The sequence below is a fragment of the Camelus dromedarius genome, chromosome X (genome assembly GCF_036321535.1).
Source record: "Camelus dromedarius isolate mCamDro1 chromosome X, mCamDro1.pat, whole genome shotgun sequence".
NCBI classification, from domain to species: domain Eukaryota; kingdom Metazoa; phylum Chordata; class Mammalia; order Artiodactyla; family Camelidae; genus Camelus; species Camelus dromedarius.
Genome location: NC_087472.1, coordinates 59,809,164 through 59,826,796, shown reverse-complemented (window position 1 = coordinate 59,826,796; position 17,633 = coordinate 59,809,164). Strand labels below are relative to the sequence as shown.

The 17,633-nt window shown below is 37.6% G+C and overlaps 1 protein-coding gene and 1 pseudogene across 3 annotated transcripts in view; one reads left to right on the top strand and one right to left on the bottom strand.

Annotated features, from left to right (window-relative positions):
- Positions 1 to 7,387: 7,387 nt before the first annotated feature.
- On the bottom strand, positions 7,388 to 8,981 carry LOC105087989 (suppressor of cytokine signaling 6-like; annotated as a pseudogene).
- Positions 8,982 to 11,466: 2,485 nt separating this feature from the next.
- Positions 11,467 to 17,633, top strand: part of OGT (O-linked N-acetylglucosamine (GlcNAc) transferase) — a 33,362-nt gene continuing 27,195 nt past the window's right edge. The window contains exons 1-4 of one of the 3 annotated variants that reach the window (XM_010978763.3): positions 11,471 to 11,580; positions 11,676 to 11,721; positions 14,570 to 14,750; positions 15,595 to 15,838. In XM_010978763.3, the coding sequence (XP_010977065.1) occupies positions 11,685 to 11,721; positions 14,570 to 14,750; positions 15,595 to 15,838 (462 nt within the window). In that variant the 5' untranslated portion in view covers positions 11,471 to 11,580; positions 11,676 to 11,684. Of the gene's footprint in view, positions 11,722 to 14,569; positions 14,751 to 15,594; positions 15,839 to 17,633 lie in introns of all 3 variants that reach the window. The other 2 variants (XM_010978764.3, XR_837057.3) reach the window with 2 other exon arrangements.

The following is a 17,633-nucleotide window of genomic DNA, read 5'->3' as shown; positions in this document are numbered from 1 at the left end:
ATTGAAAGTGAGCTCACCTAACCAGCTGAACTCTTAAAAGGGATTAGGCTCTTTAGTTGCAAAAAGACAAATACTGTATGATTCCACTCATATCTAAAGTAATCAAGTTCATAGAAACAGAAAGTAGAATGGTGGTTATTCCAGGGGCTGGGGGAGGGGGAAAAGGGACGTTTTTGTTTAATGCATATAGAGTTTCACTTTTAAAGATGAAAAAGTTCTGGAGATCTGTTGCACAACAATGTGAATATACTTAACACTAATGAACTGCGCACTTAAAATGGTTAAGATGGTAAATTTTGCTATTTTTTATCCCAGTTTTTAAAAAGTGATAGGGACTGGGTTCTTTCCGGTGAGCAACCAAGTGTGAGAGGAATTTGACATGGGGCGGATTCTTCATCACTGACTTTGATTGAAGATTTAGGGGGCATATGACAAGGAATGTGGGTTGCCTCTAAGAGCTGTGAGTGGCCTCCAGCTGATTGCCATCAAAATGTGGGAACCTCAGTCCTATGACCATGAGGAACTAAATTCTGCCACAACCACATGAGTTTGGAAGTGTAGCCTAAGCCTCAAATGAGCCTGCAGCCGGTAAGACCCTGAGCAGAGGACCCAGTTAACCTGTTCCTGGATTTCTTATCCATGGAAACTGTGAGAAAATAAATGTGTGTGTTTGTGTGTGTGTGTGTGTTTAGTATGTGTTTTTTAATGAAATTTTTATTTATATACTGTATTTAGAAGTAAACCCATAAATTCTTGTACAATTTATTTCCAGAAATGTGCAAGAAATTATGATTATTTGTTTACAAACCAAACCACATATTACAATCAATGAACTCAGGATGATTCAAGTGTGGTTCTAAGTACAAATGGTACACACCTGATTTGGAATATACAGAAAAAATATAAACTATAGCAGTCTGGATTGCAAGTATTAATCTCATGACACTCCAACGTGTCTATACAATTTCTAACCCATGTATACTTATTACAAATTCTATAAGAACATTTCATCATCTCTAGATGTAGAGTTTGTAACACTTTTCAGAAATAATAACTATACATTTTGCCATGTCACAACTGATTAATAAAAATGATGTTTATTTAAAAAAAACTTCCTTATGGGATTAAAAAAAGTATTAAAAGAAACTAAATTTGTGATTACTAGTATACCAACACCTTATTTTAGAAGTTATTTATGGGACTGACAACAGTTCCTTATTAGACTAGTCAACAAAATTGTCTATTGCCAACCAGACTTCTGGCTATATATACAAAGGAAATGAAATCTCAAAGAGATATCTGTCTTCCCATGTTCATTGCATCAGTATTCACAATAGCCAAGGTATAGAAACAAACTGTCTCCTGGCGGAAGAATGGATGAAGAAGATGTGGAATATGTATACAATGGAATATTATTCAGCCGGGAGAAAGGAAATGCTGCCACTTGTGACAACATGGATGAATCTGGAGGGGTTATGCTAAGTGAAATAAGCCAGACAGAAAAAGACAAATACTGTATGATATTAATTGTATGTGGATCTTAAAAAAAAAAAGTTGAACTCATAGAGAAAGAAAGTAGAAAAGTGGCTGCCAGGGGGCTGGGAGCTAGGGGAGATAGGAGGAAGTTGGTAAAAGGGTACAAACTTTCAGATATAAAATGAATAAAATCTCAGGATCTAATGTATAACATGGTGACTATGGTGGCTAACACTGTATTGTAGAATTGAAATTTGCTAAGAGATTTTAACTTAAATGTTCTCACCAAAAAAGGAAAGGTAAATATGTGAGACGATAGATAATGTGTAATTAACTTAATAGGGGAATATTTCAAAATGTATTCATATACTAAATCATCACATTACACACTTTATTTAAAAAAAGACTAAGTGTGGTTGCACAACATCGCAAATGTACTTCATGCCACTGAATTGTACATTTAAAAATGGTTAGAATAGTAAATTTTATGTTCCATATATTTTATCACATTAAAAAAATCTACATCTAAAATTAGTTGCTTCTTTATTATAAGAACTAAGAAAAGCATTTAAAAAATTAAAATTCCAAACAAAGTTTGGAAAAAGAATGAAAAAAAAAAAACAAAACCCTGTCTATTGCTGGTAGTATGATTTCATTTTCAAATTAAAAATTCATATTTGATGAAAAGCCATTATGATTTAAATATATATTCTAAATTTAAATATATATGAGATATTTAGAGTCGTTCATAAAGCAATAATGCTCACATATGATGTGAAATGTACAATAATTAAAATTGCCATTTCTAAAGGCATTTTAAAGAAAATGTTTAAACTTGTAGCCTTACCAGAGATATTGCACATAACCTATTTAAGATTTTAGTAACTTTTTTCCTATTTCAACAATATTGGCTCAGAAATTATAATGTATACTTTATAGTTAATTTCCTGTATGCCAATGATTTCGCCTTTTGGCATATGATTTTCTTTAAGAGTAAGATGGTTGCCCTGTTTAGCTGGTTTCTTTAAAAACTGTTTTTAGTTCTAAGATCGTTTCCTGCAATTAATCTTTTGACCTTCCAAATTTTCAGATTATGGCACCAAGCAGAAAGAGAAGTTTTTCTTAGACAGGTTGAGACAGAGACATACAGAGAGAAAATTTCCAGTTCTTTCTATAGCTTTCTTACTATCTGTAAAAATGCAGAAAAGAGTCTTACTAAGCCTGACAAGAGCTCTGGCCTTCATCATGTTTTGTGATGAAACATTTGACAAAAACCAGTTTGATCCATTTACTATGGCAAATGGACAAAGCTTTCTTGTTTTCTTTTTTGCCTTGAGCTCAGATTTTAGAAGCATGTATTTTAAAAACAAATATAGTTTTTTTCCCCAAATGTCATTTAAGTTACCATTTAATAGAATCAAAAATATGATCAAAATTACTTAGGCTGAACTAGAGGATGAAGTTTTCTCTTTTTTCCCCTTCCATTTTTAACCAGGCTGTTTGAGTATCATATAAAATTAACCTTTCACGTTATGTTCTGCTAACTACGTCTAATGGTTTTCTCTATGAAAGTAGAAAATATTGCAATACCTCTTTCTTTCTGCTTATACATTTAATTAGTTTCCTTGCAAATATTTTTATTTTTATTGATACACTCTCAGAATCTGACAATTTCAGATTGCATTATAACAGGGCATATTTCTTTAAAGTATTTTATAATATGGCTATACAAAGGCACATTAAAAATTGGCTTTCTGAATAGAACAGTATTAACATTGCCTTCCGAAACAACACAAATAAAAGTTTTAAGACATTTAAACAAACAAACCATTTAAAAAGTGGGCAGAAGACCTGAATAGACATTTTTCCAAAGAAGACATAGAGATGGCTAACAAGCACGTGAAGAGATACTCAACATCACTAATCATCAGAGAAGTGCAAATTAAAACCACAATGAGATATCACCTCACACCTATCAGAATGGCTATCATCAAAAAATAAAAAACAGAACAGAACAGAAATAAATGTTGGTGAGGATGTGGAGAAAACAGAACTCTTGTTCACTGCTGGTGGGAATGTAAATTGGTGTAGCCACTGTGGACAACAGCATGAAGTTTTCTCAAAAAACTAAAAATAGAACTACCATATGATCCAGCAATTCCACTCCTGGGTACATATCTGAAAAAAAATAAAAACACTAATTGGAAAAGATACATGCACCCTTATATTCATAGCAGCATTATTTACAATTGCTAAGATATGGAAGCAACCAAAGTGTCCACCGAAAAATGAATGGATAAAGAAGATATGGTACAACAAGGACCTACTGTACAGCACAGGGAACTATATTCACTATCTTGTAATAACCTATAATGGAAAAGACTCCAAAAAAGAATATATATATATATATATAACTGAATTACTTTGCTGTACACCTGAAACTAACACAACATTTTAAATCAACTATACGCCAATTAAAAAAAGAAGATATGGTGTATATATATATATATATATATACACACACACACACATACACACATACACACGCAAACATACATACACACAATGGCATACCACTCAGCCATAACAAAAGAATGAATTTTTCCATTTGCAACAACATGGATAAACTTGGAAGGTGTTATGCTAAGTGACATAAGTCAGACAGAGGAAGACAAATACTGTATGATATCACTTATATGTGGAACCTAAAAAATAAACTAGTGACTCCAACAACAAAGAAACAGACACATATATAGAGAACAAATTAGTGGTGACCATTGAGGAGAGGGATGGGGGAGGGGTAAGATAGGGGTAGGGGATTAAGAAGTATAAACTACTATGTATAGAATAAATAAGCTGCAAGGATGTATTGTACAACACAGGGAATATAGCCAATATTTTATAATAACTATAAATGGAATATAACCTTTACAAATTGTGTATCACTATATTGTATACCTGTAACTTACCTAATATTATACATCAACGATACCTCAATTTAAAAAATGAAATGAAAATAAAAACTCACTGTGTGAAAATTTTAAAAAGTTTAAAACATTTAGATGAAAATCAGAATATCTAACCTTGACACTGAATAGTTAGATCTTACACACATGGTATCACATGAGGAAAACATGGGGAACAAGTGATAAAATGGGGTTCAGGGTCATCCAAAGACCTATGTGCACTATGGTTTCAGAAAAAGCACACATAAATGCTTCTATAAACATGGAACAGTCATTTCAATAGTTATTATTAATATACAGTGTCTCTCTGACAATAACTGCCATCTAATATAGATGCACAAGACTTTTAACTCACCCTAGATATATTTCAAATTGTTTAAAAATAAATAGCTTTGCAAAAAAGTAGTTTAAGTATCTTAGGTTAATTTGATAATGAGTTTACAACTCTATAATAATTCTTAATCCAAATAGCTTATAGTGAACACAAATGATATTATTACAATATTCTCCATCTTTTTTTTTTAATGGAGGTACTGGGGATTGAACCCAGGACCTGGTGCATGCTAAGCACAGGCTCTACCACTGAGGTATTCCTACCCCTTTCCATCTACTTATTAGGTGAAAACGTATCAGAAAATGAAAGAAGAGTCTCCATAACAAGGTACAATCAACATCCGCCAAAAGTACTTTTTCCCCTTTAAGTCAAAATATATAGTGCCATGATGTTTTGGCTTTGTGTTTTTTCTTGGTAATAACTCAATTCTGACCTTAAAAAACAAAACGTGGGGATACAGATGTGTTTTTAAAAATTCCTAGTGGGGAGATAACTAGGTTTTTGTTTATACAGGTTCTAATGGAAGTAGTGGGAATTGAACGCAGGTCCTTCCGCATGCTAAGCAAGTGCACTACCACTGGGCTATACCCTCACTCTATAGATATGTTTGAATAACAAAGCTGTTAAGTTTGACATAAGACTTTTACCCTCTTGTTTAAATGAGGGTAGAGAAAACTAAGTGACAAAGGAAGAAACATCTCAAATAACATGTTTCATCTTAGATAGAAACATTTTTCTTGTGTAACTGGAAGCATTTTCTGGACAGAGTAATCTCAAAACACTACATTACAGCATTGTGCAATGAATAAACAGTCTGCATTTCAAAATAACTAAAAAAATATTACGGATCACCGCCCCCATGACCACTGAATCAGAGGTAAAATGATTAACTAATGGTTCCAAATTACTCAAGACTTAGCTAAATTAAAAAGAAACAAACAAATAAAAAATGTTTTCAAATGGCAGTATATTCGGTAGGCAATAAGACTTCCATACACCTGACATTTTTTTAAAATACATTTTTTAATGTTTTTAAAATTCTTATTTATTTTTTTTTGGGGGGGGAGGTAATTAGGTTTATTTATTTTAGCAGAGGTATTGGGGATCGAACTCAGGACCTTATGCATGATAACAGCGCACTCTACCACTGAGCTATACCCTCCCCCATATCTAATATGGTATTAAAATTTTTCTTACATAATGCTTCACAATTTCCACGTTTTTTCAACTGGAGACTTTGGTAGGGGCAGAGGTCAAAACGAGCACATTTTACTTGCATAAAAACATTAAAGAAAAATATAATTCCAACTGCAAAACAATGTTTTAATTTTATCTAAGTCAATTCAAAACCTAATATAAAGCTTAATGCTGCATGAGAAATCCTCCAATCCATTTATGAAAATTAGTGGTACAATCAAGTTCTACCCAATAAAACATTGACTAAGCCAAAGCAGTTGAGATGAAACATTTGCCAAAAGAAAGTATAGATACAAAAAAATTGCTACCATAGGAAAGTATTTCTTTAATAATAATATGTTACGTCAATTTGTATCAGAGTTTAAAGACAGAAAAGGCAACAATTTCTAAATTGGGGCTACATTTTTTCAAGGTTTTTAAAATGTAAGGCCAACTCAAAAATATACATAGAAGCCACTAGATGAAATTGCAGGCAATGGAAAAATTCAACTTTTCACAACCAAAAAATTAGCACAACCTTAAAATAATTTAGAAATGTGTTGTAAAAGATATATTGCAGGTTTGTATTCTATTACTCAAGATTATGTCAATTCATAATTATGAATCTTTCTAACATATGAGATGAAAAATAATTTTTAGTGCATATATAAATTCTGCACTTTATCACATGGGTATGTTTCTTCAACACTATCTTTTGAAAATAAGCCATTTGAAATAAACAATTTTAATTCTAAAAAAATCACAATGGGTAGCAGTAAAGGACTTAAGGGGGTGTAGATTAAGGAGAATCTGGTAATTCACATTGTGATTATTTTGCATATGATGGAGGATAATTCACACTTCTAAAACTTCAAGACTTTCCTTTTTTATTTAAAAAAAATTATTTATTTATTTTCTTTGAGGGGGAAGTAATTCGCTTGCTTGCTTGTTTGCTTTAATGGAGATACTGGGGATTGAACCCAGGACCTGGTGCATACTAAGCACACACTTTACCACTGAGCTATACCCTCCCCAACGAGACTTTCCTTTTTAAAAAAAAAATAAGGGGTTAGGTATAGCTTGGGGGTTGAGTGCCTGCTTAGCATGTATGAGGCCCTGGGTTCAATTCTCAGTACCTCCATTAAATAAATAAATAAATAAATAAACCTAATTACCTCCTCCCAAACCTCCATTAAAAACAAATAAATGAAAATAAACGTAATTGCCTTCCCCCCGAAATTAAAAATAAAACAAAAATAAACTCAGGACACCTTGGCAATATTTCTCCACTCCTGAACAAACTGATTACTCTTTTCACCCAAAACTGAAATAGTTATGGCAGCAAAAGATTTTGATAGCAATGGCAGTTTATAAACTGTATTTCCATCTTTTTTTCTGGAACCCAAAGAGCAAGATGCAGGGTTCTCCTAATCTTTCAGTAATGCTTCTCTTGTCAATAATCGTTCCTTTTGTTTGGCAAAGGCAGCTTTTGAAATAAGTTTTCTGGTATACTGGCATACAACAAATGGCACAGGTATTGCAAAGAACGCACCTGCATGCATCGTGATACTTGACTGGTCAGTCTGACAGGGTAAATTGCAGATTCAGGCAATGGAGACCTTGAATAACAAAAAGCTCCATTTTCAGAGCCCCTGGTTGAAAGCTTAATTAGATCAGCAAATTGTCCATCCACATCTGGTTGATGATAAAAGCGAAACCCAACATTTGAGTGCTCAATTCTAGTGTGAAGTGTTTCACCATGGGAGCAAAAGCTGGAGCTTAAAAGGTAACGGTCATCAGAAACTAGGCAGAACAAGAAAAGAACCATCTGGCATATTTGCTAGATTTTCTCCTGCCTCCAGCATGTGACTGGTCCCCAGCACCACTCTTATTTCACAAGTTTTTCCAGCTCTTCTGTAAAGCTTGTCACAACCACAAACCCACCACTTTCCATTGAACCATAAACTCTTGCAACCACAGGAACAAAGACTGTCGAAATTCAAATGATAGTGCATATACTTTCAGACACATAGACATCTGTGTCAGTTAAGTCCACTGATGTCCTTTTGGATTTGGTTATTCTGCATTAGAGGTAGCAATGGTGAGCGTGGAGAGACATCGTCATGACTCACTCTTGTGATTTGCAATGTGACACCTGTGATGTCAATGAACAAGCCATACACAGACTGATCCACAAAGACTGTAGGGCAATGACTAGGTCCTGGTCGACCTGATATTCATTTCTGAAGAAAGAGTTCTCTCCCACTTGAGAAGGAACTGCAAAAACTTTCATCGGGGAAGATCTGTCCAGATAATAGCTAGGCGATCCTTCCAAAGGCTATATCCTCTCATCAGTGGGCACAGAATATCAAACGCAGTCCTGAAGCTTAAGCCCAATAATTACAGGCACATGTTCACTGAGGTAAAGATGCAAATCTGCATTCTGAGATCCTGAACTCCTGAAAGAGTTATTTTGTTCTCGGCACAGTTTCAGGCTGAAGACTGAAAATTTTTTCAAATATCCTTCCGTGCTGGACTTGGATTGGAAGAATGAACCAAGGCTTTAAGTCTCACTTCCTCCATTTTGATACACGCCTCCTCAGAGTTTGCAGGTCAAGAGGCCAAGGGGTAGGACTATAACGATGATTGCCCAGGGAAGTGGACCTTATTGGTCTTTGAGCTTTCACGTCTTTAAAGACTATTGGTGTTGAGGAGAGGAAAGCGTATCATCTGGCAGAGCTCCCAGAGGGTGTGCTCCCCTTGCCTTTCTGCTTTTGTTCTGCAGAAAGCTGCCTTTTTAACGTACCCATTAAGCTCTCACTCTTTGATCTATTTTTTCCCCATCTTTTTCATCTTCCCTGTTATCACAGCTAGCCATATCTTTACCATCGCAGCTACTAAATAAGGAATCCTGTTTTTCCAAACTCACTGGCTAGTGATGGTTGCCGTGCTACCACGAAATCAGTTTCTGCTTTACTTTTATTCAGGTTCAAAGATTTCCGGAAGGTTTTAAGACGAATTTTCATCATTAGGCCTGGTTAGCTAATCGGGGGCGGGGTGTCGATCTCTCGTTGGAATATTATTCCCAAACATCTGGAGAGTCTGCGGTGCTACATGGATGTATTCTTCCACTTTCTTTTAACCTTTGGAGCCATTTTCCAGCGGCAACGACGCGGCGGCAGCGGCGGCGGCCAGAGCGTGTCTCCGGCTCCCTCGCCCAGCGCTGGCGCGACTGCTGCGAGATGTGTGTTGTTTCCTGCCGCTAAATTTGTGGCAATTTGCGAGCCAGTAACAGAAAACGAATACATCACTGGTGGTGTCGTTAGGGTGGCAAAGTTTGGGATTGGGGTGGAAGAAGCGGCTGATGTATTCTAGATGATTCTGAATTTAGAATTGCTACCCCTAAAAGGAAGGAAAAAACAAACAAACAAACAGAAATCCTCGCGAAAGATAACGCACAAAAGCATCCCCTTCAATGCCCAGGTCAGGCCTTCTTCGTCACCCCCCCTCTAGCCTGAAATGACTGTTCCCTCCTCAGATATTTCTGAAGAGACAGAAATATATTTCAGACAGCGATGTATTTTATCACCTTAATAAAACTCTTCTGTTTAATGCTTTTGTGGCTTTTTGTGTCTACCTAACAGGGTTTCAATTTCCCTTAGGGCAAAGTACTTGTCTTGCTGATTTTTGCGTCTCCCACAGTGCCTTGCACCTAGAGACTCTCGTAAATGTTACTTGATTGGCCAAAGAAGATGCGTTTGTCTGATGAGTAAGTCCTTCAAATTAAGCCCTCCAGGTGCTATTCCTGGAAGGTACCTGGAGGGGATTCTTGAGACTCCAACCGGGGTTTTTCCTTATTGAATTGCTGTGAGCTCCTCCATCCAGCTTTCCACAGCAGCATCCTTTGACTCCTCTCAGATAAGGAAACTCAGCCCTCAAGTATGGATGGACCAAATAACCTGCCTGACTCGGAACAGGACCTGGCATTTAATAACAAGAGAGGTTTTATTAATTAGCTAACACCCACTAATCAGTAAGGCCTAAACATCTGCCAGTGAAATCAGAGAAGTCCGTTCTAAAAGTTGAAAAGCTAATTTTATTCACCACAGATGGAGCGCTTGTGGAGGGTGGGGGAGGGCGGAAGCAAAAGGTTTTACCAGTAAAATCAAATTAAGAGACACGGTTGGTCCCCACTTTCCAGGGCAGTTTGTGTAGTGAACTTTGTCTTTTTCACCACATCTGACTCTTAATTATGGATGTGATGGAAGAAATGATCAATATCACGAATTTCCTCTGTGCTTATATCCATAATTAAGTTTGTGAACTGTCTCGAAGAAACTGAAGCAAAATTTGAGGACTTAGCTTTGTTTTTAGTGCAGTAAGATGGCGAGAAAGAAATACACTGACATTTTCTTAGATCAAGGACTCTTTTTTTTTTTTTTTTCCGAAATAAAGAGGCTCTAAGAGATCCAACTTGTTGCCTCCTTGGAATTTATGATAATTTCTTGCTGATGTGGCAAGCTACCTCAAATCCTTTCTGGGACAAGAGATGAGCTATAAATTAATACCAATGTGACAAAATGTCTGAACAGTGGACTTTAAACTACATACAGGAGGATCATAAAAAACTGATTTGTTCAAGGAAGTAGAGGCAATTTACTCAATCTAGATATATTGTTGCACTGCCTTGAGCTAAATGATATCACCAACTGTAACGATTTGCAAAGCTATGTATGTGGTGGAAATGAAGTCACAGCTCAGAAGAGAGTCATGGATTTTGACGAATATGAATCATATTTAACATTTTTATAGCTGCTGCTTTGGAGTGTTCTCAGCATGTCCCTGAGTTATGAAGTGTTTCCCGTAATACTGTGGGCAGAACTATCCTGAATACCAAAAGGATTTTAAAATTTCAAGCTTTATGGTCAAAATCTGAGATGTTTGGGATCATTTGGCTGGGTGAAACTATCAGTCTTTTTCATCGAAGTGCTTAAATCAATGGCTGGAATCAGAATTAAGACGTGTTCAAATTGGAAGCCTCTCAGCAGTCGTTTTGAACAGCAGTCTTTGAAATGCAACCATGTAATAAATTTACTTACTCAGAATTGATTCATCAACCTTGTAACTATCTGTTCTTGTACGAATAAAGTTAATGAAACTTTTTTAGACGCCTGTAGGCATTTAAGATCTACATTCTTGGCTAGGTGGTAGACTGTACTTTCCTACTTTGGCTAAAATGTAACCGTCTTGTGTATACGTTTCTTTTTAAGCTTCCGCTTCTCTATTAAGAAAAATTTGGACGCTCCTGCCCCAGACAGTGCCCAAACCGCGAGTGACAGGCTTGCTCGCATGCGCCCTCGACACAATCGTGTTTGTCGCAATGGGCCCTACGCGGAAGGTTACAGAAGGGCAAGTGACTTTGATTATAGTCACTTTGTCGGTAGCGCTGGTTACCGCGCTACTTCCGCGCTGGTACTTGATTGTAACAGAAAGTAGTTCCGGTCCGTGTTGTTTCGGCCGAGGAGCCGTCGCCGCCATTTCAAGACCGTGAGAGGTAGATGGCCAACCAGAGTTCCTAAGGTTCGAAGTGTGTAACTGTTGCCGCCGCTTAAGCCTGCCAAAGCACTGGTACGGCTGCTGCCTTCGTACTTCTACCTCTAGAAACAGTCTTGCCAGTAGTGGCGGCAGCGGGACTCAATTACCCCCTTCTCTTCTCCCTCAAGAAGCTCCAGATGGCGTCTTCCGTGGGCAACGTGGCCGACAGCACAGGTACCGGTGTCCGTTCTACCTTGGCAGATGCCCCCTTGGGGTCTCGCGCCGTCCCCGGCCTCATCACTCCTTCCCTTCCTTCTAGCCATCCCCATTACATCAGTGGCATCACTGAGGTTTTCGTCGTCTACCGGCATCTGATCGGGGTTTTCCGCTGTCTTCTTTTAATTTAAACATTTCCTCTTGCCTGCCTTTTGCTTCCTTTCTTGCTTTGTAATCCTGTACATTTCCTAGCATTTCTACTCTCTCGGGACATTTTTTCCACACGTGCTCGCTTAGAATGTCTCGCAGTGGACTGCATTGGAATCCGTGCCCTTCTCGCTCCCTTTCACTCTCCTTCGCCACCGTTTTCTCCCTTAATTCAGCTCGCCGCCCCCTCCTCTGCTCCCTCCGCATCCCCCTCCACCCCGCTCCCCTTAGCCAGCTTTGGTCCTTCTCTGTCAATCAAGGGCGGGGGTGCCGTTCCGATGTGATCGTATCCTCACTTTGCATCACCCAAGGACGAGCACCGGCTCCTGGGTGTGCTACAAGTAACCTCGAGACGAGGGGATGTTGAGCAGCTCCCCGCTGGGCAGCGCCTTTCTGGTGTTCCTTCTCGGTTGAGCGGCCGGTGTTTAGATCGGAAATTTCCAGGGGTTCCTTTTGCCATCGCCCAGCTCTCCCCACGCTGTCCCCAGCCTGGATTTCCCACCCGGCCCTCCCTTCCCTCCCGCGGGGAACCACACCCTTCCCTTCTCGAGGTTGCCAGCCCTGCGGTCTACTTCCTACTCTGGGGGAAAAACCACCCTGGTACCGGGGCTTTGGCGTTGACCACCCTACCCGCCCGATTGTTGCTTTGTGTTACTTTCTCCCTGTATTCCTCCGCCGCCGCCTCTGGGTCTTCCATCCCCATTCTTCAGCCGAGTATCTCTTTATTCATAGGTTGTGTTATTTTTTTAAGTTTTCATCCCTGCTTGAAGAGTTTGTAAAGCAACTGGAGTGTAGCTGCACAAGTGCAAGGCGGTTATCCTTTTAGACAATTAGTCGAGAGCATTTGCTCCTAAAAATAAGAAAACGGCCAAATTATAGGAGTGTCCTTCAGCTGCCTTTCCATATTGAGGCTATTTGGGGCGGGCGGGCGTATTGGGCTGCGGTTCTAAGGTTTCCCACGAGGTTATTTTTTTTGTTGTTGGTTTCTCAGTTGAGCTGTGTCAAGGGTTTTATTGTTTTTGGACGTTGTGAAGTAAGTAAGACGTGACTCTTCAATTATGTCTTATGCACAATTGTAGGTAGTGGGATTAATAATTAGTGTTCCCCTCCCTCAGGGATTTTTAAAGATTTAAGATTCTGCCCTAGATTCTTCTCTACTAGCTTGCCCTTTTCTCCATGTTATTTTATTTGAGGACGTTGTCATGTCAAGTGGTAAAATAGCAGATAAACGGCTTTGAAAAGTTGTTAGTGTTGAAATAAGGAGCTAGGAAGTTCTAGAGATTTGTCTAAAATGTAATTTTCTAGTTGCTATTAGAGACATAACCTCCCCCAGATTTGGATACCGGTCTCTGCTCTTATGTTGGTGGTTAGCTAGCCATGCATTCTGTTTAGGAAATTTACTTTGCTTTCCTGAGTATACAGTTCATTCGCCAGCTCTAATGCTTGGGGGATCTAAACTCATATTTGAGCTTGTCACTCTGATCTTAGTAGAATTTAAGTAATTTGTATACGGTTTCCCACTTTAACTATCTAATGAAAGTGCTATGGTCAAATTCCCAGTAATGTTTCATTGTGAAGTATTTACAATTGAGACTTAGTTTGTTGTTTTCCCTCTCTGGGCCTTAGCGATATACCCTTTATCTTTATGTATCTGATTTATTATTCATTCTGTTGCAGCACTTTATCCAGTGTTTTTGTTTTGTTTTGTTTTTGTTTTTGTGTTTTTTTTTAGTGTTTTCCCATTCTTTAAAAAAAATCATGGCAGTTGTAGGTAACTGCTTGGTTTATATAGGGTTGTTTGCAATGTCCTAATACTTTAGTCAGTATCAGAGCTCTTTGGAAGATGCTAGTGTTAAACCAGTGTGGGTGGGATTTAGCTAATTTGGTCCGAATGTGAGTTTGGGATGGTAGAGGAGCAATATAATCTTCGGTCTATTTAAAATGTTTGTTGACCCTTTAAACATTTTGGCTCTTGACAGATGAATTCATCTTGTTTATCAGCTGTTTTAAAAATAGCACCTTGACTTTTAGTCCTCCCCTCATGCTTGTTTCTAGTGTCCTCCTTAAAATAATTTAAAAACGAAGTTGTGAAATATACAAAGCCATCATTTTAAGAATTAAACACACATCTGGTGTCTCCACCCAGGTTAAGAGATAGATTGTTGCAAGTGCCCCCCCATCCAACCTAAAACATGGGACAAAGTATTAAGTTTCCCAGTAGGTTATTCTGATATTAAATCTTTGTGACCTTGCAAATCATGTTGTATATTTTCTTTCTGTATGTTAACTAAGGTGGAGGAAATAATGTTTAGTGAATCTTAAGATGCTACTTTTTATAATTTAAAAGTACGAAGTATTTTTGGTCACAAAATGTTACATCATTTGAAAGTAAATATTTCTATCTAGTCTGGGAAAGAAAGTTAATGGGTGAATTCTTAATATGGGAAAGAAAGTTAATGGGTGAATTCTTAATATGCCAATTCTGCACCTGATACTAACTTGGGGTTATAAATAATGTGCAGAACACTCTAGTGCTTTACATAGTTTCAAGCGTTTTCATCTTTAAGTTTAATATACCATATTTTTACATTTTTTTGTTTGCATTTCTAACTTTTTGTTTTCCCCCCTCCTTCCCTCAAATGTTTTGATGATTCTCCAGAACCAACGAAACGTATGCTTTCCTTCCAAGGGTTAGCTGAGTTGGCACATCGGGAATATCAGGCAGGAGATTTTGAGGCAGCTGAGAGACACTGCATGCAGCTCTGGAGACAAGAGCCAGACAATACTGGTGTGCTTTTATTACTTTCATCTATACACTTCCAGTGTCGAAGGCTGGACAGGTAGGAGATATGGGGGTACTTGCTGGTAATTTCTGCCTCTGGGTGCTGAGCTTGAAAGATGATACTTAAATATTTGAACTTGAAATTTTCCAGTACTTAGTTTCAACTGGAGCCACCAACGCACATCAGCTCACTTGCCCACTTGTGACATATGCCCAGCTGCTAGTTTCTCTCCCTCCTTTTGTGGTGGTGGTTATATTAGCAGTATGACTAGGGACCTTTTCTAGATCTTTCCACCTATGTCTGCTGCTTTCTTAACTCTGTTCTGGTAATAAAATGTTCTTAGTTATACATCTGAGCATCCAGTGTCCCCTTTGTAAGACGTGTCAGCTTGAGGGACAGTAGTGCTCAGAGATGATGGTAGGAGGTGCATATGTAGTTCAGGTTGCATATGCCATCTTTAAGTCATGATGTGCTATTTTTAGCTAATCAGCTGAATTAATCAAAAGGGAGGAATCTGTTCTTATCCTTTGAATAAATTGTTTTTCTGGCTTATTTAGACACTTAAAGATGTATGTCATTAAATCTTATCAACAAATGGAAGTAGCATTTTCTTTCTTGATCTTAATTAATGATCCTGGTTTACAATGAGGCAGTTTGGTAATGAGACTACTAAGAATTTTATCTCATAAGAAAAAGAGCATTCTAATTTGAAATCTGGAATACGTCCACTTGTGAAAAACTTTGATTTCCAAAATTTTTCCTACTTTGAGCTAGTTTAAAAGATGACATATTGTTATATAATGGGCAATACACAGGCTCTTCAGAAACTGAGTTGAGTATGGGCTATACCATCTTTCTGTAACATGCATACCCATGCATTAACACTTTTCCCCTTTTCCAGATCTGCCCACTTTAGCACTCTGGCAATTAAACAGAACCCCCTCCTGGCAGAAGCCTATTCGAATTTGGGGAATGTGTACAAGGAAAGAGGGCAGTTGCAGGAAGCAATTGAGCATTACCGGCATGCATTGCGTCTCAAACCAGATTTCATCGATGGTTATATTAACCTGGCAGCCGCTTTGGTAGCAGCAGGAGACATGGAAGGGGCAGTACAAGCTTACGTCTCTGCTCTTCAGTACAATCCTGTGAGTATAATTTTAGTGGTTATAATTTTCCCTTCACAAAAGCCTAGAAAGAAACATAGTTTGATACTTTAGACACTGAAATAGGTTTTTGCATGGAATAAAGTCAAGAGTTTGGAAATGTTTTATCTACTTAAAATGGTGAAATTGCTTTGGCCAGGTCTGCATTATGTAAAAAACTTTGTAGCAAGTTACGTTAGAGAGTATAAGACTTCCTTTTATTGCAAGAAACTCTACATCTGTTTTTATAATGCCTGTAAAAGTACAGAACACGTGACGTTGTTTCTTTGGATTCTTTTGATTAAATTTGGATAAATTCTGATATCCATTTGCAATCTTTAATTGATTTTTAAGGAATAGTGCATAAAGGGCCTTAATCTGTAATATAAAATAGTTAAAACAAGTTGCCAATACATGGATCAGTGACATGAAAACTAGGCTGCAAAATTTGTTCCTCAATATCCTATTCTCTTTTCTTTCAACATAATTAGAAGTGGTAGAATAGAGGTGATAGTATTCACATCAAGCATATGATTACTCCTTAATATTTTTTCTTGGTCTAAATTGCAGATGTTTTCTGGGAAATAAGTGAAGTCCAGCTGGCAGACATTAAGTTCACTATATGTTAGGGTCTTTGAAAGGTACACATTAAAAAGTAAGACTTGCCTTAGAACTTTGGATGTGGTTAGGGCAAGAAGATAGATATAAACTTAACAGGTAAGTGATAATAAGTGGGGTAATAGGAATCCAGAAAAAAGTTAAGAATACGTTTCCAAGCTACGTCATCAACGTTTAGCTTTGCAACAACCCTGAAAGTGTTTAATAATTAACTATTGTAGCTACCGCTTATTGAAAGTCTTTTATGTGCTCACTGTGCCAGTCAGACGTTGGTCTTCCTTAATGCTCACAATGATCCTTCAAAGGAGATGGTATTCTTTCTAATTTTACCAATTAAAAACAAAAATGGGCTTGGGTTATGTAACTTTCTTGGGAATCAAACAGCTAATAACAGTGACGTGGATGTTAAAACCTGAGCCTGAGTATCGTGAAAGCAAACATTGAAGAGAGAAGAAATAAAAGATAAAAAGGGAAGATGTGCATAGAGGGCACCCACCCCTCCTGGCAGCCCTTGAGCATAGTTTGAAAACCAGTGATCATAATTCTGCTGTCCCTTAATACTTATTTTGTAGGTAGGAAACTGAAGCTTAATTTAGTAGTTTGTGCAAAGATCTGAAATCACTTTTTTAGAAAAAAATTATTGTACTATTTGATTATTTTTTATTTTGGCAGGGGGAGGTAATTAGGTTTATTTATTTTTAGAGGAGGTACTGGGGATTGAGCCCAGGACCTTGTACATGCTAAGCATGCACTCTACCACTTGAGCTGTACCCTCCCCCTGAAATCACTTTTTATCATGACATCTATTAACAATTATTTTTTCAGTTGATTTTGAGAATTTAAAATCTTTAATTCTTTAAATGTATTGCTTGTTGAATGGATACAGTGCAAAATCTCCCAGCTGCCCTTCATGGAGGTAGCAATGAAAGTAACTTATGTATCCTTTCAGAGATACACAATGCATACATACATAAATTTCAGTGACTTTTTGTAAGTTTTATTGCAGTACTATCTAGCTAGTTACTCACAGAGAGTTTTATAGAAACCTCTATGTGCTGCCACTGGGGCTTTGACCCTGTTCTTGCCAAGGCTCAGTGCTCACTTGTACATCTAATTGTCACAGTAAGTTCTTTCCCTTTATTAATCAGAGTTGGTTCCATCCTTCACTTGTTGGTTGAAT